Source organism: Lygodium microphyllum, chromosome 18 (assembly GCF_053477565.2).
Source record: "Lygodium microphyllum isolate KBCC chromosome 18, Lygodium_microphyllum_v1.1.10, whole genome shotgun sequence".
NCBI lineage: Eukaryota > Viridiplantae > Streptophyta > Polypodiopsida > Schizaeales > Lygodiaceae > Lygodium > Lygodium microphyllum.
The window spans coordinates 9,978,004-9,999,034 of NC_141152.1; the positions used below are offsets into that span (position 1 = coordinate 9,978,004).

Below are 21,031 nucleotides of genomic sequence, written 5' to 3' on the forward strand. Positions count from 1 at the left end.
CGGCTCAATGGATTACCTTGTTTGCTCCACTAGTTCGCTTGTATGGGCAAAGCTTGCAAGTCCATGGTCGAGATCCTCCACCACTCAAAGGGCGGTCAGCATTTACTTCTTTCCACCATGACCAATTATCAGACCTTCTTTCTCGACCACCAACCCGATGAGCGGGGCGGGAAGATGAAGCCATTTATGATTTCAGGCTGAAAATTGAAGGCTCAAGAGTCGGGAGAAGGAAAAATTGAAGGCTGAAAATTGAAGGCTGGAGAGAAGGGAGAAGGCTCAAGAGTCAAGACTCACTCAAGAGTCGAGAGAGAAGGGAAAAGGAGAGAAGGGAGAAGAAGAAGAAAAGAGGAGAACTTGGAACTTGGAAAAGAACTTAGAAGGAAGACTCAAGAGAAGAGGAGAAGAAGGAAGAGAAGGAAGAAGGTTCAAGAAAGAAGGAAGAAGAGAAGGGAGAAGTGAAGAGAAGGAAGAAGGAAGAAGAGAAGGTAGAAGAAAGAAGAGAAGGAAGAGAAGAAAGAGAAAGAAGAGAAAGAAGAAGAAGGAAGAGAAGAAAGAGGTTTGAGGAGGGAGGAGAAAGAAGAGAAAGAAGAAGAAGGAAGAGAAAGAAGGCGGTTGGGAGTAGGACGTAGGCCAGGACGTAGGCGGGAGCAGGCAAACTGGGCGCAATCCAAGCTTTGGCATGCTTCGTTTGGCCACCTAAATTATGATTACCTTCGGAAGGCTTCTAGAGGACAGGTTGTTTGAGGTCTATCGAACATTGTGGTAAGCCAATAGTCGTGTGTATCTTGCATTCGTGGGAAACAACATTGCGATGCCATTCCCAACAAGGCTTCGAGGTGGTCTTTAGCGCCCTTGGAGCTTGTATCTATAGATCTGTGTGAACCTACGAGGATGGAGTCCCTTAAGGAAAGCTTGTATCTCATGCTGATTGTGGATGATTTTAGCAGGATGATATGGGCTTATTTTTTGCAGATGAATGGGATGTCCCTGAGGGATAGGGAGGTGGTGTAGGATATGGAGGTGGATAAGGTGGATTTGGTGGTGGTGGATAAGAGAGTGGAGTAAGTGGGTAGGCAGAAATAGGTTGAGTGCCTAAGGAGTGCCGATTGATATGGAGGCGTTGGAACATGAACGTTTCCATAATTGTCCATGTTGGAGGAGGCACCAGGACAAGTGAGCCTTGTTCAAATGTTGATTGGGAATAGAATGATTAGTTAGTCCATTAGGTGATGCCACAGATTCAAACGACAGTATCAATTGGGGCACACTTCAGTATGTTTGGGATGCATTCCCAAAGGGATAATCTGAAAGTGTTTGTGGGGGAGGCCAAGCCTCCATTATAGGTACGTTGCTCGGATATGTGGAAGGTGTCCCAAAGGCTATGTTTTAAGTGTGTGGAATCCTCCAAGGTGGTGTGTGGTGGAACATGTGGTGCAATTAATGGAGGCTAAAATGAAGGTGCAATGGAATACGAGGGTGGGAGCTCAAAAGGATTTACGATTGGTGTGATAGTGGAAAATGAAGTGGGTTTCTTTTGTCCATTAAATGTAGTAAATTGAAAAGATGATTGTGATGTGGATATGGATGCACTTGCTTGAGTTTTACCATGAGAAACAAAATCTTTTGAAAGAAAAGAAAGTGAAGGGATACTTACAACTTCTTGCTTCAAATTTTTACCTTCTTTTTAGTTTAGCAAGAAAAATATGTATTTTTCATTGCTTACAAACCAAAAATCATTACAAATAATCCCTTCATCAAGAGGATCTCTCGACCCTTTAGAAAAAGAGGAATCATCTTAAATAGAATTAGAAACATATGTGTTCATACCTGACTCTGAAGTAAAGATGAATGATGGAAGTAATGTATAGTCTGTGGCGGTTTTCACTTGCGAATGGTAGTCCGTGGTGGAGAATCCATCTTTCCTGCATGGTCATTAGCTCTATGCATTGAAACTAAAGGAGAAAAATTCAGTCTTACCTTCAATCTGCTATTGAGCCCTGTGAAGAAAATTGCTAGGGTTTGCACTGAGGAAACACAGTGTATGACCACGACAGAAACACAAAGAGACAAACACAGACACAGAAAGCAAAACTCAAACCCTAAACTCAAAACTTAAAACTCAAAACTCAAACACAGAAACTCAAACACAAACAGAAGAAGGGAGAGAAGAACACTACTTTGAAGTGAATGAATATTCCAAATGAAGAGTGTACAGATACTCAAGGGCAGAGCAGTGTGTTGGAGAGTGACATCCATCGGAGACGGTTTCAAAGTCTATGACCACCAATCGAACTGTGAAGAGAGAGGAATCTGCAAAATGCTGACACGAGGTTGGTGGAGACCGAGGCGACAGTTGCAGAAGGGTGTGGTGATGTTAGGCGGCTCCTGATGAGTGCGAACGCAAGCAAGAAGATGTCACCAGATGGAGGAGCAGCTACACTATCGCCAGGCTGATGGAGGCCCAAACGCAGGCAGTTGGAGGGTGTGGAGACTGATGTCTGGCTGATGAAGATCAAACGCAAGCACCAAATGATGGTGGAGAGGCTGGCGATGGCAGATGGAGGCCAAACGCAGCCTAGAAGGAGATGCTAGACAGTGGGCGACAATTGGAAGAAGGCGATAGGGCATTGCAAGGCTAGAGGGGCTGCCACATGTAAGTTGACTGATGGCTGAAATATGCAAAAACGAGATGGACTGAATGAAGGACAGCATACCTATTTATAGAAAGTTTGGGTCCTTCCAAGTGGGGTTGAGCTTATGGGACATAGATACTCTCTAGGAACTCATTTCTGTTTAAAGAACAAGTTTGATTCATTAATTAAGTACGTTTTGGGGCTGTTTAAGTAAAGCTAATGCATTTTTAGCTCAATAAGCCATGTGCAGAATGATGAGATCGTACTCCACAGTTGAAATCTTGTATGGTTAGTGGACTCCATGGGAGTTTGAAGACTCTCCAACCATGCCAGATCTATCAATGGCAAGTTGGGAGGTCCACTCTTGATTGTTTTTGGACATGTTTGGTTGTAGAGACTGAAGCGGTGTGCAAGTCTTTGAAGTCATTTGACCCTTTTGTTGTTCTTGCTAGGGTAATTGATATGACAAAGCACAAACTGATAACATAGAATACAGCTAGGGTAACTGAGAGACAATGAACACAGAGAATTCTGAAAGTGAATGTCTACTGAAAATATAGTGCCCATGCTGCAAACGCACTATGCAATGAATGAATATTGAACCTCAAACTCTCATGTCTCGAGGATTGAGACAAAGGTGTTGAGCGGGAGTGTGTCGTAGTCTTGATAAATCTCGAAACGCAACAAAGGCAAGCCATGAGAGTCAAACACCAGCAAACATAGCTATGGAAGCTGTATTCGATGCAGATAGGCAATTAGGAGAGAGAAATATTGAAAACATAGGTACTTGAGGAGAGAGAAAAATTGGGCGATAGTAGAAAACTGAAAACACAAATGTTGATGTGGTCCTCCTAGGCTCTAGCTAGGTGACAATAAAAACAGCAAGGCAACAATCTTTGGATGGTCGTTAGTAAGTAGAAAGTGGTTTAGAAACAGTGGCCAATTGTGGACGGGAGTCGCCTAGTGGCAAATGCAACAATTGTGTGGCTGGATCAGCAAGGCGATGAGAATAACAGGGTGGAGGCTGAAAACAGGTGCCAAACTGATATAGACAGCAATGGGCAGCTTCGGTTGAGATATCCTTCACAAAAGAGGTGTGGGTAGGGAAGCTAGGGGGCCTCAAACTTGCACAAACGAAATTGAACTGAATGGAGAATAGCATGCCTACTCATCGAGTGTTTCGAGATCTCGTACCGTGCATTGTTTTAATTCTCTCTTGAACAGTGCACCATTTTAGGGTCTTGATTAATTAAGCATCTTTAGGGATGTTCAAGTGGCTAATTTAGCATGTAATGCTTATGTTAGTTCAATGCAGGTACCATTCTCCTTCGGTGAATCTACATGGGTCGTAGCCTTCTAGTTCGAATCCATAGGAGTAGAAATGGCGTTATATCTCTCCATCTCAAATGTGGCCAAATGTCATTGGAAATTGAAAATCCCCCTCGGAGTTTGGTAAATCTCATGGCCTAAAATGAAATGGAGAAGGTCCATATCCATCATCTCGAATACCTCGTATAGGGTCTCCTTTGTCTCCTTGACCTTTTGGGCATGGTTACCCGTCAAAATAAGATCATCCACATAAAGCACGAACAATGCAATGCCCGTTAGTTGGGGTGTGGACATACAACTGGGGGTCGGAAGAGGAATGTCGATACCGCAACTTCCTTTGGAGGAACGAGTCTATCTTCTCGTTCCAAGTATGTGGAGTTTGTTTGAGGCCGTAAAGGGCCTCCTTCAACCTGTACACCTATCGATTTGATGAAGAAAAGCTAAGAGGTTGCTCAAGATAGATCTCCTTCAAATCACCATTAAAGAAGACTTATCAAGCTCATAAATAGGCCATCCAATCCTTGAATCTCAGAGCGTGTCTTGAGCCCAATGAGGAGGAGGCCGATGCTTTTCTCGTTGCTTTCCATTTGTAGAAGTCTTTGGAATATCCATTGGGATTGACACACCTGTTGAGTCGAGTGGTGAAGCAATCTTCTCCTCCATGGAGGGTGGAGCTCCAATAGGCAAAGGTTCCAAAGACACCGAAGTAGGTGCCCAAGTGTCACATGGATCTCCAAGAATAGGATCTTCAACACTCCCCTTTGCAGCTGAAAAATCCATGAACGAAACATCTAATCGACAATAGTATCCCACAGATGAAACAAAACTGTGAACTTCCCTAGGACAAGTGGATGGGCTTAGGGCCACAATAACAACCATTTTTCAGGGTTAATGGCAATACCAATTAGACTCACAACATGACCCAATTGTAAACCATAAGGCACCCTGAAATACACACTTTCGAGGATTCAACGCTATGTTCACGAATTGCTCAAAGCATGTGCCGAATCGCTCAAAGCATGCACATAGAATGATCAACTGTCTATGATGGGTCATGCCCCCAAATCATTTATGAAAACATTTAACTCTTCAAGGGATATATCGACAAATGTCATGTCAATCCTTGGAAGTCGGCTTAAATTTGTCTCTCTTTTTTTTTGGGATGCAAACATAGGCATCACACCCGAACACCCTAAAATAAGAGATGCTTATCTTTTAAAACAAGCCTCAAAAGGGGTTATCCCAACCATAGCCAAAGTAGGGGATCGATTAAGGATGTGGATAGTGGTGTTGAGCATCCAAGAATGGCATACTCAACACCTCTCTCTATAGTTGGAAACTCTATGAACTGAACACCTCGACTTGCGTATACCTCTCGAGAAATGGGATCATAGACCCTATATCCTTGGGGATTGCGAGCTATCTCCCACGAATACATGCCTCTTGGAAGCGTGCTCAAACTTCTTTCTCTTCATCTTTAGGATGTGAACATAGGCATCACACTTGAACATCGTGAAATAAGAGACATTCGGCTTCTAAAATATGCCTTAAAAGGGGTCATACCAACCATGATTGAAGTAAGGGATCAATCAAGGGATGTGGATAATAGTAGCCATTGCTTCGGCCCAAAGACATTGCGGTGTTTGCTAATGCTTCATCATAGTCCGCACTTCAATTCTTTTGCTCCAATATGCCATTCTCTTGAGAGGTATTTGTGTTGGCAAACTCTTGGTGAATGCCAAGATTTGCACAAAAATGAGTTAACTCGTGGGACACAAACTCCCCTCCTTTGTTGGAACGTAGGGTCTTGAGTTTCTTACGAGACCTATTCACTTCAAAGATCAACCAATCCTTAAAATGTGAGAATGCTTTAGACTTCAAGGCCAAGAAATATGCCTATATCATCTTATCATCTTGCTAAAATCATCAACAATTAGCATAAAATATAAATTCCCCTTAAGGGACTTATCACCCTTGCCTTTGATGGGAACTAAAAAACTATTTTCTATAAGGGTTTTTCCACGCATTCAATGCATACGGACAATCCCTACCGAAAAAGGAGTCGCGGCGGAAAGTGCCATTGTCCATAATCCACTCATGAGATTGTGGGGTCATCATCATTGCATCAGTGGTCGTTGGAGAAGTATCCTCTATCAATTCTAAATGGAGTAAGGCGACCGATGAAGGAGGAGCCACCATGCCCAAGTCCTTTGTAGTCTTCTCCTTCCTAGTGTCCTTCTTGTCCTTGTCGTGACAATCTTTCTTCCAATGATTTGATGTGACAAGTAGACTCCTTGGCTTTGTTGTGTTTGGACTTCTCGTCCTTGTTGTTTTTCTCCTTCTATTGGGAAGACTGATTGGTCAAAGCCTTCGACCCAAGAGTGTTCTGACCTTTGAATTGTTCCTCTTGGTCTAAGACCATAGGAACTAACTCCTCCCATTTGAGGGTCTCTGTTTGCCCTGAAGCAATGAAGGCAGAATAGAATGCATTGAATTGAGGTGATAAGGAAGAAAGAAGAGTTATTGCCATGTCCTTTGAGATTATGGCCTTCTTTGCGTTTTGGACGTGCATCTGCAATATGCCAAATCTTATTGACATGCTCCCACATAGAAGAAGACTTCTTAGGACTGTCCTCATTTGAACCTCTAGAGACACTCGCTTCATTACGGTCATCTGGCTGTACATTTGATCAAGCTTCTCGGCCATATCTCTTGAGCCATTGTCAAGTGCTTGATGTGAGCAATGATGGTTGGAGTGTAAGAGAGAAAGAGGAAAGAACAGATGTGGGCATTCAAGTTGTCCTAATGTGCCTGTACATGTGCTTGTACCTTCATCAACTTGGTGTTCTCATCCGTAGAAAGCTTGAAGGCATCACGGGCTGTAGGACGGTCTATAGGCTTTGTCTTGAGCTCCGCCAAATCATGAGGCTTCAAGATGGCAAGCATCATTATGTGCCAAATGTGGTAGTTCTCCCTATCAAGCTTTTTATTTGAAGGAAGAGTCGGCAACATAGGAACCTTACGGTCCATAATAGCGTGAAACTCCATGTCAAATTTGGTCAACATTGTAAATGGAATTACCTGCACAAAAACAAGAGCAGTCCCCTTTGACTCCTTGCACGGTTCCGGTGCTTGGTAGGGCTTCCTCCATTTGTCCTCAAAGAGTGATGAAAACTCAAAATCTGCAGCAAAAAGCTGAAGACACAGCCTTTCCTCCTTTAGGAACAGCAAGGACCTGCAAAAAACAGCAACTTTGCTCCTTCTCCATGCACCACCTTTTCACCGCAGCCTCCAAATGCTGAAAACTCAAAACTTTTTATTGTGAAGAATCCTCCCGATCAGGTCTGCCCATAATCAATCAGCCGTTCTATGCTGCTCTGATACCATGTCAAAGTGCAATGAATGCAGAAGTGTATGGACAATACTGAAAGACAATGAACATGTGAGAAAGGGAGAGAGAAAAGAGCCAGAAGAACATAGAAATCTGCAGTCAATGAATGCTGAAATGAAGAGGGCAGATGTCCAAAGGCTGTTGGTGTGCCTCCTCCAGCCGAATCTCTCTCATCAAAACCTGAAAATAGAAGTGAGGAGGGCAGGGGATGACTAATCTCTAACATGTTGACTGTCCACATTTTTGTGGTAAAAGTTTTATTTCAGATTTGTGACTTCATTTGCTTGCTATAATAAGTGTTAAATCAGGTTATCTACCATCCTTTTTGAGGAAGGCTGGTTTCGAGGGTAGTGCTGGCTAACTGTATCCCATTTGCCACCAAGTGCTACATCACATTTTGTTAGGCCTTGCCCAAGTCATGCATTGGCCAAGTAAAGTACCACATCATACATTTTATTTGGTAAGGTTGGGACGGAAGATCGATGAGCACTAGAGTAGCTTGGGATGCTATCCTTCAGCCTAGATCTAGTAGTGGTTTGGGGATCATAGACCCAGACAGTCGGAGTAGAGCTTTGTTGGCAAAGCTTATTGTGAGGGGTCTTCCTCTAGGTGAGGAGCCGTGGAAGACCAGAAATCATTACTCTTGCAACTGTAGAACCATGGCAGTCCAACATTCATTGGATTTTTCAGTAGATTAAAGTGATGGAGTTTGGGAGAGGTTTTGAGGTTGGGTTTTCGATTGCCATTGTACGAGCCTAGAGATCAACATTTTCAAGACTTTACTGGGTTGCTTTGGCCACCATTGAGCAGAAGATGATGCATCCTCCTCTCTTCTTAGGCATCTTCCACAATGGGGGAGTGGTTTATTTTTCTTAATTTATTGTTTGATCTACAGTGATAGAGATGTTGGGGTATTAGGGGAGCCAGAGCCACTATAGAGACTGTTATGGTGGGAATATCCCTAGAGTGGAGGATTGATATAGGCACATCAAATCTGGATTGGCCCTTTTCTAGAGTGGAGAGGCTCTAGGGTGACTTGAAGACTATGAGGTCTAGGGTGACTTGAAGACTATGAGGGGAAGGAGAGATGCTATTTGCAGGATCTTGCTCTTGACACCACCTTTCATTTTCAGTCGCAAATGGTCTTGCATTACAGACCTCCTGATTGATTATGCATTCTGACCTTGTAATAGACTTTCTTTTTTTGCTTTATATTTGTTATTTTTGCGAGTCCATTACATGGCTTTCTTTCTAATTTTGCCTTGGGGGATTTATTAATAGAACAATTCTTTTCTTTTTAAGAAAAAAGAAATGCTTAGCTGCATGTGTCCCCTTGTAAGATGGATTCGTAAAGACAGAGAGAAAACCCTGAAACTACTTCTGAGCACGAGTGATTCTTCTCCTCCCAACCACGCCTAGATCCGTGCTGGCCCTCTCACTCGGATTCCTTTGCCAGCCGTCAACTTCCTGGAGTCCTACTATTCCTGGACTCTCTAGGCTCCCCTTAACCCCGTTCGGGCGCCCAAGAGCCCGGACGGTCATTCTCGTGCATGTTCCCCTAGATTTACCTTAATGTGACATTAAATGTCACTTTTAATGTCACATTCCATATTTATGACCTTAATGTGACATTAAATATCACATTTAATGTCACATTAATGTCACACCCCTTCCATTGATATAGAAATTATTATGAATTACAGCTTTTTTGTTGAAATGTGTGCTTTCCTGAGTATTAGTGGAACACTCTGCACCTCCATCATCAGAAGTCACAAATGAAATGGGCATTGCAAAATATGTTCTTTTTTAGTAACATTTTGGCCTACTCTGCACCTCCATCATCACAAATGAAACAGGGAGGAAAATGATTATTATAATATCTGGCTTACTCGTAGGTGTTAAAATTGAATTTGATAATGGCAGATTTTGCTAGTAATTCAGTGGCAACTATGTTAAGAAAATACTATAGCTGGCTTTTTCCTTACCCATTAAGTATGTGTTATGATGTTTTCAAGTAAGCTTGTATTTTTACATAGTAGTTTATGACATTTTTTCTGTACAGGAATGAACAAGATGGTTATTAATCATTTGGACAAATTGTTTGTTACAAATGATGCCGCTACAATTGTGAATGAGCTGGAGGTACAGCATCCTGCGGCAAAACTTTTGGTACTTGCAGGTAAAGCACAGCAGGAAGAGGTAGGAGATGGTGCAAATCTGGTCATTTCACTTGCTGGAGAGCTTTTGCAAGGGGCTGAGGAACTTATAAGATTGGGGTTACATCCAAGTGACATTATTAGAGGCTATACAAAAGCATCCTCAAAGGTAGGGAGTTAAAATATCAGCTCATTTGTTTGAGTAACTCCAAGTTTTGTGTTTGAGGTTTCCCTTATGCACAGATAATGGATTTACTCGGAGAACTGGTGGAGCCAGGGTCAGATAAGATGGATGTTAGAAACAAAGATCAAGTGGTACAAAGGATGCTCTCAGCAGTAGGAAGTAAACAATGGGGTCAAGAAAGCATTCTTTGCCCTCTCATTGCTGACGTATGCTCAACTTTTCAGGAAACCCTCTTTGTTATGCATGTCCTTTTTAACTGCTTGAACACATTGCAAGTATGCTGGGTGATTGTTGAGGTGGCAGACTGCAGTGGTCTTTGTCTTCAAAGAATTATGACTGGTACAGTTTGCATTACCAGCATTCAATGGTGTTAAACTTGTAGGTAGACATATTATCCCTTGGACTTGTGATTTTGCAATTAATATAATCATCATGCATGCTTGGACTTGTGTTTTTCCAATTAATATAATCATTGTGCATGCCAGTTACAGTAACTGCTTTGCCGAACTACATTGTGATGAGGTTGCTTTCGTATCTCAATCCTATTTGTTTTCATTTAGTGATCAATTTATTGAGTTATAGCTAGACACTGCTGGAACTGTATTTGCTACGATTGCTTAGCATCATGCAGCAGCTGGAAGCAGCTGTAAGATATGTAACACTCACACCAAGCATGATGAGAAGTTGGCTCTTGAGGTGCTTTGCCTTCCTTTTTTCTTTTCTACTGCAATTTCTCACGTGAAGCCCGAAATCAATCTCTAATTTTCCCAAATTAACAAAGACATGTTATGACTTGTGTCTTATCATATTGCCTAGGGTTCAAATTGTGGGTTCCTAGATTTGCTGGACAGCTCGCTAGAAAGCAACTTAAATAACATTCTGTGCACCTCTTAAAGTACAGCAGAATTCCTTTATTTGGATCTAGCTTTGTCTAGACAAACTTGTTTATAGATGGTTTTAATGTCATCCGAATTTTAGAGTTTTGGACACACTAGAATACATATGCCTAGGTCCTTCAGAGTGAGATTCCATCCTACGCAGAAGATGTGTAATCCATCACGTCTGTCCTACAGTAATGTGAAAACCAGCTTATCCATTCAGGATTGCTCAACTTTAACCATTCAGGATTGCTCAACTTTAATTGTTAAGTCATGGCTGCACAAGTCATCCTCGACTTCCTATTTCTGAAATAGGAAGAGACTGCATGTTCTTTTTACTTATTTTTATGTTGATAAAGTTTGAGTATAAGCAAGGACAACGTAGGATATTCCTTCTTTTCATAATCCAAATTGCATGCATGGAATTAGTCAATTCTGAAGGTTCTTGCATTGCAATCGTTTGGAGTCTCACAATTTAATGATTGTTTGAAGTTTGACAATATTTTGGCTGTCTAAAAATTTTGATTCTGAAGCCTTGCAATAGTATGGCTGTCCTACAACATTCTGGTGTCCAATATTCTTTTTTTTTTGAGGTTAAAAGTTGTTAGGGTTTTCCAAATTTTCAAGTATTCAACATTAAGTTTTTCAGGTTCTAATGATGGTAGCTAGCCTCTTAAAGACCCGAGGACTCTTCCCAGACTTTTTGCTGACCCTGGCTGTGGTTTTTTAATTCTTTTCCAACTTTCTCTGGCATCTTGCAGCTTCAATGTTTCTAGAAATCAGCACTAACACTTCCTTGTGCTTGCATTGTCTGGACACTATTTTGTTGGGGGAGCGTTCTTTTTGAATCATTTGTGAAATGCTTGCTTATGGTCTTCCTCTTCTCCTTGTACATTGATTGTGGTCTTCCTCTTCTCCCTGTATATTTGCCCCATGGTATCAAACTTGCTCTATTAAACTGCTTTGTACGGATCTTTCATCTAATTGATGTAGGACTTATTATGAAAATTCGGTAACCGTGACTCGCCCTCACAATATTATACATTTTAAAGGCTGCTTTTAACATTGTTCTGTCCACATGGTCTATCTCTCCATTCTTTGATTCTGTGATCCTAGTTATGTTTTGAGCCTCATGGGGAGCTCCAGAATGCAAGACAAGAAACCTGGAGGTCCATGTTATATTGCCAATGTATCTTTCAAACTTTAATGTCTCATCTTCGATTGTTGAATCATAGGGTTTGTGCGTTGGTATTGAACTTACTGCATGAGTTTCATAAAATCATGGTACCAGAATAGGTTTAGACTTGTTTAGTCTGATGATTGATCAACATCAAGTGAGATGGAGTCTCCACTCTGAAAAAGAAAGCTGTAGGAGGAAAGACACTAAAAATTCTGCAGAGAACTCATGATCAGGGATGATGAAACCACATGTAATGTATGTGGATGACTAGACGAACAACATGCCATTGAGATAATAGAAAAACTTATTCATATTTTATTTCTATTCAACAAAAATTAGGCTGGCCAGTTAGGGGTGGTGGATCACTTGCCACATTGTAATGACCTGTTGCCAGAGAAACATTTTTGTACAAATGTATATCTTTTGAGAATAAGCACTGCTGCTCATGTTGTTCTTTACTGCCAATTTCAGCCTGGAATGTTAGAAAGGCAGCCTATTGATTTGTTAAAGGACGACTTCTGATTTTCTGCTATCTAGATATCCAACTGGAGCAATAGCTGGACCTAACTTCAGCCTCTCTGCTCACTACTCTATCTACATCCCACATTCTACTTTGCTATTATGACAGTCTGTTCCAGGTCTACAAGAGGTGTGGAGGTGAAGTCACATGTCCCACAATCTTTCCAGATTAGGGATCAGTGTGTAGAAGAGCTTCTGGGACTTGTCAGCAGATTGGTCAGCGCACGAGCGAGTCTGTGCATGTGTATTTGTGGGCTGGGCACAGGAGTTTATTTATATCTATTTATTTGTAGGCTCCCTCCTCAGTTATCATCCACTTGCAGACTTCCAATGCAGGTTCTGCTGGAGAGAGGGAGCTGGTGCTAGTGCCCACTCACTGTTGTAGACAATTGTCTTGTGTTTGGTATATGGATTCCATTTCCCAAGCATATCTCTAAGTTTTTTCTTTGCAGTGTTCTTCTGTTCCCTCTTTTCTCTTTTCTCTTGTGTTGCGCAGCAGTCTTCTACGCTTGTGTCACTGCATCCACTTTTGTATCAGGCATGTTCGAGCCCTGGGTGCTGTTTTCTGCTGTGGACAGTCTGCCCTCACACCTTCTTGCTGCTGATCACCCTTCTACTGTCTGTTGTTGCCCACGCTATCTGTCCCTGATCAGAATCGGCTTGATTTCAGTCATCTGATGCTTGGATTTTGTCTATAGCTGGCTGTGTTTTGATTTTCTGCATTGTTTTATTGCTGTACGGCTGCATTTAATGCCAGGACTGCTTGCATTTTTTATTCAGCTGTCTGCATTTTTCTGTTTTTGACCTTGTGCAGGCTGGGCGATAGAAGCTTCAGGTCTTGTTGGCTGTAATCTTTATCTTTCGGTTGTGCTTGATCCGATTTTTGTTGTTTCGTCATTCATTTTGTGATAAGCTTTCTCTACATTGCGCGTGAACTCGTGCCAAGTGGATTTTGTGTTGTGTTTTGGTTGTGCTCTCTCTTTGCCTCTTGTCTTTTCTTTTTCTTCTCATCCTATATCCTCTCCAAAATGGTACCTTCTTGCTCATATACTTCATGGCCTTGATTATTTAACTTGGAGTGCTGTTATGAAAGCATGGTTTATGCAAAAGCGACTATGATACGTGGTTTTAAAAGCTATTGAGCATCCCCAATTTCCTCTTATTTCAGATGATTGGAATCATGCCAATCATGAAGAAGTTGTGTTTACATGGGATTACAATGATGCCTATGTGTATTTTGCTCTACTTTGATGCATCTCTAAAGACATTCTACCGGCAGTCAACTCCTGCAGGATAGCTTCAACGGTACATGTAGTTCACTCTTTTAGAGGCTCATCTTGTGGAGGTTGTACTCTATAAGCTCCTTCTAGAGTTTGATGGCGCAGCCAATGCTTTGCAGGCCCAAACATTATCAATGCGAGTCAATTTTATACATGTCTTAGATGTTACTAGAGTGTGAGGCGTTGTTGAGATTACAAGGGAGGTTTCCATCTCGGTATGGTGGCCATGATGAGGCATTTGCAACTTTAGAGTTGGGTGATAGGAAGAAGTCAAAGACCCAGTGTTGTGGTAACCCCAAGGATTGTAAGGAGTTAGCGGCTTTGCAGAAGAAGAATAAGAAGCAAGATACATCTCTTTCGATGAGTCATTCTCTTCTACCTTTAACTCTGACTCGGATCCTTTGGCCAAGGCGTGGAAGGGGTCATCTTCTTTAGAGAAGTGGAAGGGGTTGACTACCCATGCTTTTGTTGTTTCCTAGTGCAGGTGGTGCGGTCATAGAGGGACTTCCCTTTTGCATCGATTGAAGTTTGGTAGGTCTTTGAAATCTTGGAGTTGGGATAGACATCTAGGTTCATGGTGAGCTGTCTTGATAGAGAGTGGGATTGGCTCCTAGTTTGAGCTCACATGAGGGACACTTCGGTAGTTTAGCCGAAGGTAGGGAATCCATGGTCACGTATGCTTCGAGGCATTGCCGATGATAGGATGGTCATGTATGCTATTTTGAGGCATTATTAAAAGACATAGAGAGATGCTATGATTATTTTCTATTTTCAGGAGTTAGAATGATCAACATCAACATTAGGTTCTCTTTGAGGCACCTTGGTGGTAGCTTGATCATCCACTGCTTGGGTATGCATGGTGCTATTTTGATAGTCTTCGTTGTATGGACTATGATGAGTCATTAACTTTGTATCATTGTATTGTACCAGATCACCCATGATCAAAGAGGGTGTTAGCAGGTTGGTCAGCTCATGAGTGAGTCTGTGCATGTGTATTTGTGGGAAGGGCATAGGAGTTTATTTTAGGCATTTTTTCGGTGCTTATTTTTATGGTTTCTGGCATTTCTTGGCTGGCCGACTATATTCTTAGGCCATTATGATGCTGGAACACCCGATGCATTTTAGGCATTATTTTATGCCTATTTATTTGTGAGCTCCCTCCTCCTTTCTTAGACTTCTAGTGTAGGTTTTGTTGGAGAGAGAGAACTGGTGCTAGTGTCCACACAGCTAGTGACTCATTGTTGTACGCGACTGTCTTGTGTTTGGTATATAGATTCCATTTTCCAAGCATATTCTGAGTTCTTACTTTGCAGTGTTCTTCTGTTCTCTCTTTTCTCTTTTCTCGTTGTGAGGTCTGTTACAGCAGTCTCATACTCTTCCATTGCTGCACCCACTTCTGACAGAACTCTCAATACAGTGATATGAAATCCAAGAGCTGGTAGAGTTGAAGGTGTATGTTTGAGAAAACAGAAGGTTAATGACTGGTTGTTTGAACTTGATTGACAGAACAAAAAAACTTCATTCTCGTGCTCCAGATATTCTTGAAACAAAAGGTGACTTTCATTGCTTTTGACCAAGTGAAGAGTTGGCTGATTCTTTTAGATAGATTGGAAGGGTTTTGTTACTGCGGTTTGGTTGCATACTTGGAATTTAAACTTTTAGTTGGCTTGTTTGTTGTGTGTCTGTTAAATAATTTGTCAACCTCTGATTGCAGAATGCGTGAACTTAAAAAAAAGAATTAGTGGATCACTGATGGCATCATCCAAATAAAGATTGCTTAGGTCTAAATTCTTAGTGTGCTGTTTTAAGTAGATTGCTTGGGTTGATTGTAGTGTTTCTCAGGTCTGAGTTTGGTGTTAACTAGGCAAATGTAGGTTTGAAATTAGGTTTTTTGAAAATCAGGTTTTTGACCATAAGACAGGAGAAGGTTAAAAGTGTGTTGGAGCAAGTGAGTGAATTGATTATACTTCAAAATTGAGTCTGAAATTTAGCTTGACGTGTTGGATAAGAATGAAAAGAAAACTTTTTCATCAAAGCAACTCAAGAGGACCATAAAGCAATTTACATTATCTGATGAGTCAAACGTGTTACCCCTGAAATCACATGTATTGACAGGCTTAGCTTAAGATATCTGGTATTGTGAGTAGGTGAGTTGATACAAACATACTAAACTGATGATCTCTGGAGCAGTTTGTATAGCATGACAACATTATGGTGGCCAAAAATCTGCCTGGTCTCCACCATGGCTGCCCTTTGTTTGAACTTTGCATTATTATTGCGGGGAAATTCATGGTGCTTGAACTTTTTCTGGATCTCTGTTCAACATTCATAATCTGTATATTTTTGTTTTTGTTCCACACTGAGAAGTTGGACTCTCATCTTGAGAAGCCTGTGGAATTTAGTAAAAGGTGATAGGTCATCCCCTCTCTAGTGTTGTGCTTGCTCTCATCATTGCTCTGGTTCCTTGGTGTTATTTTGATTAAGAGTAAGTACGAGAATCTCTGACACAACCATAGGTAAGTTGCAATATGTACAATTTTGTGAAGCATCAAACAAACTTGCCCGGCAATGGTTCCAACACGTTTTTCAAATGGTATTTGCTGTATGTTCCCTCATCACAGTCATGTGTTTGCTATGCTCACATGCTTGACTTCCATGGCATATCCATAGTCAAAGTCTTATACATTATGTCTACTGATAAAAGCCATTAGTGTGAGTCTATGCAGCATGGAATTTTGCAGGTTTTTTACTTTAAGAATGGTTTCTTAAATAGTTGGTTATTTCCATTTGCAGGCATGCATGCAGGTTTGCCCCAACAATCCTTCCAACTTTATTGTCGATAATGTGAGGGTTGCCAAAATACTTGGTGGTGGGATACATGACTGTTGCGTAGTACGTGGCATGGTTTTGAAAAGTGATGCAGTGGGAACCATCAAACGTGTCAAGAAGGCAAAGGTGCATTTGGTGAAAACAATTTCTAAATGTGCTTTCCCGATTTGATGTCAAGGAGCAATTGTATGTTTGGACTACCAGCTTGTTATCTAAGGTACTAGGATGATTGTGCTTACTGAGTAGATTACTGTCTTTGGAGCTGGCCTGGATACTTCAGCCACAGAAACTAAAGGCACAGTTTTAATAAAGTCAGCTGAGCAGGTAGAAACACAACCTTACAAAACCTAGTTGTCTATGCACTGGGGTGCATATGAATGCATCTGATTTTCTTCTTTCCTGATCAGCTTGAAAATTATGCCAAATCTGAGGAAGCAAAGGTTGAAGCATTGATTAAGGAGGTTGCAGATGCAGGAGCTACAGTTGTTGTGAGCGGAGGGCCTGTTGGCGAGATGGCTCTGCATTTTTGCGAACACTATAAGTAGGCTTTTGATTTGTCAAATTGGTTGCCTTGTGTTATATGAGAGTGCTTTCCCACTTGCGGTTTTTTTGAAGGAAATTATGCTAACTAGTGCTTAAAAGAGTGTATACTGTATCAAGAGCAATTTTTTCTTGGCAGGTTGATGGTTTTGAAGATTAGCTCCAAGTTTGAGCTGCGCAGGTTTTGTAGGACCACCGGTGCAGTCTCACTGGTAAACAATTTTCTTCTTTTGATAACTGCTCACTGGATTTTTTGAAGTGCCATCTCTAATCATCAGTATCAACAGGTGAAATTGGGGAGGCCTTCACCAGATGAACTGGGATATGCAGATTCTATTTCAGTGGAGGAAATTGGGGGAGTTAGAGTAAGATACTAACTTCTACTGTGCTGAAGTTTAAAATTGGCTCGGAACTGAATCGCAAGCATGTATCTGTTGCCCTAGGTTACAGTAGTGAAGAACGAGGAAGGTGGTAATAAGGTGGCAACTGTTGTTTTACGAGGAAGCACAGACAGTGTTTTGGATGATGTTGAGAGAGCTGTTGATGATGGTGTCAACAGCTTCAAGGTACTTTGTGAACTTATTTCAGCCATACATGCAAATTATTTCCGTTTTTTCTATGCCACAGTTTCATTAAATAGTCAGTTTGCTACCATGATAGGCCATGTGTAGGGACAGTCGCATAGTTCCTGGAGCTGGGGCAACTGAGATTGAGCTAGCAAGAAAGCTCAAAGAGTTTGCCTACAAAGAGACAGGGTAAACTCTGCTGCAGAAATCTAAAACAATAATGTCTAGAGTCTCAAGTATGTATGCTCAGTCATGCATTATTTACTTATCTTTTCTAAAGAAAGTGTTGCACCTTATTGTCTGTGCCATTTTCCTTCATTTAACGGGCAAAAATCTTAGCTTAGTAGACGCCATGCCAATGATCCAATGTCAGAAGACGTTTGATGTCCTGCTCTCCTCCTATAAGAGAGCCATCTTGGGTCTTGGTTATCGGCTTTCGATTTCTTAAAAATTTCAGCTTTTCTTTGGTGTTGTAGTTGCTTGCCAAAAGTAGAGGCAACAGATGCGACATTTTTAGGTTATTCGAAATGAGGTGCTTGTCTTCAGCCCATTCTTTAGTGTTCAAGTTTTTCAGCTCATGTAGGAGTATTCTGTAATTCCTTTGCTTGCCAAAAGTAGAGGCAGCGGATGTGACATTTTTGAGTTCCTAGAAATGAGTCGCTTGTCTTTAGTCCATAATCAAGAGATTGTGAAGTTGATAAGAAAAGAAATTATTTGCTCAGAGTTTGTTTCAGCTTGGAAAAGCTGGTTTGTGGGGAATAATATATAGATCCACGGGGGGATGCTCTGTTCTGGGAAACCTAGGCTAAACCACTCAAGTCACAGATATATGCCTGTGCACTATTCTTCTTTACATGGCTGACTGCAGTCAATTTTTAAGAAAAACCCACCAAGCAATCATGTATTTATCACACACAATAGCCCACACTTCTACCATTTTAAGGATTGTTTGTCTCAACTCTCAGGTTATGCCTCCCATTCTTCATGTAGAACCAAAACATTGTAAATCCTCAAACTCTCGGAACCTGGTCAATCCAGCTATGGATCTTCACCATGCTGGATAACACATCATTTTGTTCCATGGGACCATATGTCCTCATAATCCACTCTAATTTGCATTTTTACACATAGGATTCTGGATTAACATGAGTGACAACTTATCTGCAATGCCACATGTTTCTGAATGATGAGTTTGAAGATAATTTTGGAAACAAGTCCTTTATCAAGGATCGGACACCTGAAGTAATATTTTCATTTTTGAAGTTGTGGATAGTGACATGTATTTCCTTGAGAGAGAGTAGCTGATGTGGGTGCTGTCATGTTTGTCTTTGTTTTAATTAAACCAGCTGCTTTTCTGGAAAAACCTTGTGTGACCTATTTCTGGGTCTAATATCTCAGTTGTATGTTGTAGGCTGGATCAATACGCAATTGCAAAATTTGCAGAGGGCTTGGAGGTTGTTCCCAGAATGCTAGCTGAGAATGCAGGCCTAAATGCAACAGAAATAATCTCCTCCTTGTATGCTGCTCATGCATCTGGAAATGTAAAGGCAGGTGTGGACATTGAAAATGGTACCTGCAGGGACATGACAACGGAGGCTGTATGGGACTTGTACTTAACCAAGTAATCACCACTTTCCGTTCTAATGAAGCTTGTTGTAAAGAGATGGTTGCACATTTGGTGAATTGGAGTTTTCATCTTTTAATAGTTTTTTCTTGTCGACTGCATGTACAGACTGTTTGCTTTTAAGCTTGCTTCTGATGCTGTATGCACTGTCCTCAGAGTGGATCAGGTAAGCCTTTCTTGGTGAATTTTGTAAAGTATGTTCTGTTATATAAACCAAGTATGAGCAATCCTTCAGAAAATCCTTTTTGGCAAAGACATTCCAGGTGACATGGACTGTTTTGCAGATCATCATGGCCAAAGTAGCTGGTGGTCCTAAGCCCAACAAACCAGCAGGTGACGACGAGGATTGATGTTCTAGAGCAGATTTGATATGTTCTGTCTTTTCTTGGAGAGCTGTAGTTAGAATGCAACTTTACATACAAAGTCAAGTGGCAGAAACATCCCTGACACTTGTAATTGCAAGTATGCACTGACCATCAGTCAAATGTCAAATCATTTGTGGGAGATCTGACATTACAATGAGAGGTTTTAGATTTCAGTGCTGGGAAGGCCTCCCACTGAATTCTGCAAAGGTGTGCTGCTAGTGAGATCCATAAAGCTTTTGATGCAAGGGTTTGAAATTTCTCAGCTGGGCATATGAGTTTTTGACTTTACAGAATGTTACAATAGGCCTTTATGTCTCATCTGGCTTGATATTTCTGTTTATTGAAAATGCTTAGGTTACGTAGATTTTGTGCACCTTTTATCTTTGCATTTTGCAGTGTTCTGAGGATTTTTGGCCTCAACATTTCTGTGTCTTGTCACTCTACATGGTTTCACAACAAGAATCTAAGGCCAGTCAAATGATACATCATATGTAAAGCTAAAAGCAGTCAGGATTTTGTTGTTCAAGGAGAAAAGCCTTTCAATGAGTTTATATAGTCTGTTTCAGCTTATGTAGGCAATTTCTCACAATTTAAATCTTAGAGCTGCTTTTGTGAAAGGCAGGCCTGCATGGTATTTAATCCTTTTCGGGCATGCCTGCTAGGAGGCCTAGTGTTGTGTATAGGCAGACTTTTCCCTTGTAAGATATTACATGAAATGGACTTATTTTTATGGTTGGTTACATTTGTTGTGGGTGATTTAGTTCTATGTTTGGAATATGGGTTTTGACCTGACGGACTTGTGTCCACGTGAAAATGGCTGTGAAAATGAAAAAAGCCAGTCAATAGAAATCTGCTATTTTTTTAAAAAAGCATTTGTTTTTGATACAACTGGGAATCAAATAAATGGATGAGATTGTGTATTGGTAGAATAACATCAAATGGATGGACAGATGGATTGTGGTTATTACACACTGGGGGGTGGATATAACACTCTTGACATTTCCAGCGAGAAGTGAGCAGGGGCGGCAGTGTGAAGGATGACAATGTTAATGAAAGTCTTAGTTTTTAGTTGATAGCATACGGTGAAACTGCAAGAAGGAAGCATACATTTCAAGCCTGCTGCAGTTTGGTGTATTACAGATTTGTTGGTAAGGTTTTCATCAAGTTCTTGCTGATCTTAGACAGAGAGGTACTGGTTTTATCCTGCTCTGTTGGCTTCAAGCATAATTTGGTTTACAGTTTTACCTTGGTCTGCTATATTTTGACCTCAGGATATTCTTCTCGGAATGCCCAGTTCAGGTTCCATTTCCCCAACCTGCATGTAATGTTTGAAGCTGAAGCATGAGCCATTGTGGCTTTGGGTAAGGTGTTATAGGTGCCTCCATTGTGGCTTTGGGTAAGGTGTTATAGGTGCCTCTCTCATCTAATGCTAGGGGGCAGGAAGGGCTTGTGTATTATGTATGGGATAGAAAAGTGGAGCCTGCAGAAATTATAGAGTTCTATGATAGCCGAGGCTTTGAGGTATGAGTCATTGTTGTGGCTTTGGGTAAGGTGTTA

General features: G+C 41.2%; 1 protein-coding gene across 1 annotated transcript in view; it reads left to right on the forward strand.

Moving 5' to 3' along the window:
- The window catches only part of LOC148020570 (TCP-1/cpn60 chaperonin family protein), a 44,137-nt gene extending 24,112 nt beyond the window's left edge, over positions 1-20,025 (forward strand). Inside the window, exons 2-13 of the mRNA XM_087698350.1 lie at positions 9,416-9,678; positions 9,753-9,899; positions 16,344-16,505; positions 16,626-16,703; positions 16,787-16,920; positions 17,059-17,131; positions 17,207-17,284; positions 17,363-17,485; positions 17,580-17,674; positions 18,897-19,106; positions 19,218-19,275; positions 19,394-20,025. Coding sequence (XP_087554476.1) covers positions 9,416-9,678; positions 9,753-9,899; positions 16,344-16,505; positions 16,626-16,703; positions 16,787-16,920; positions 17,059-17,131; positions 17,207-17,284; positions 17,363-17,485; positions 17,580-17,674; positions 18,897-19,106; positions 19,218-19,275; positions 19,394-19,459 — 1,487 coding nt within the window. The 3' untranslated portion in view covers positions 19,460-20,025. The remainder of the gene's footprint in view (positions 1-9,415; positions 9,679-9,752; positions 9,900-16,343; positions 16,506-16,625; positions 16,704-16,786; positions 16,921-17,058; positions 17,132-17,206; positions 17,285-17,362; positions 17,486-17,579; positions 17,675-18,896; positions 19,107-19,217; positions 19,276-19,393) is intronic.
- Positions 20,026-21,031: the final 1,006 nt, after the last annotated feature.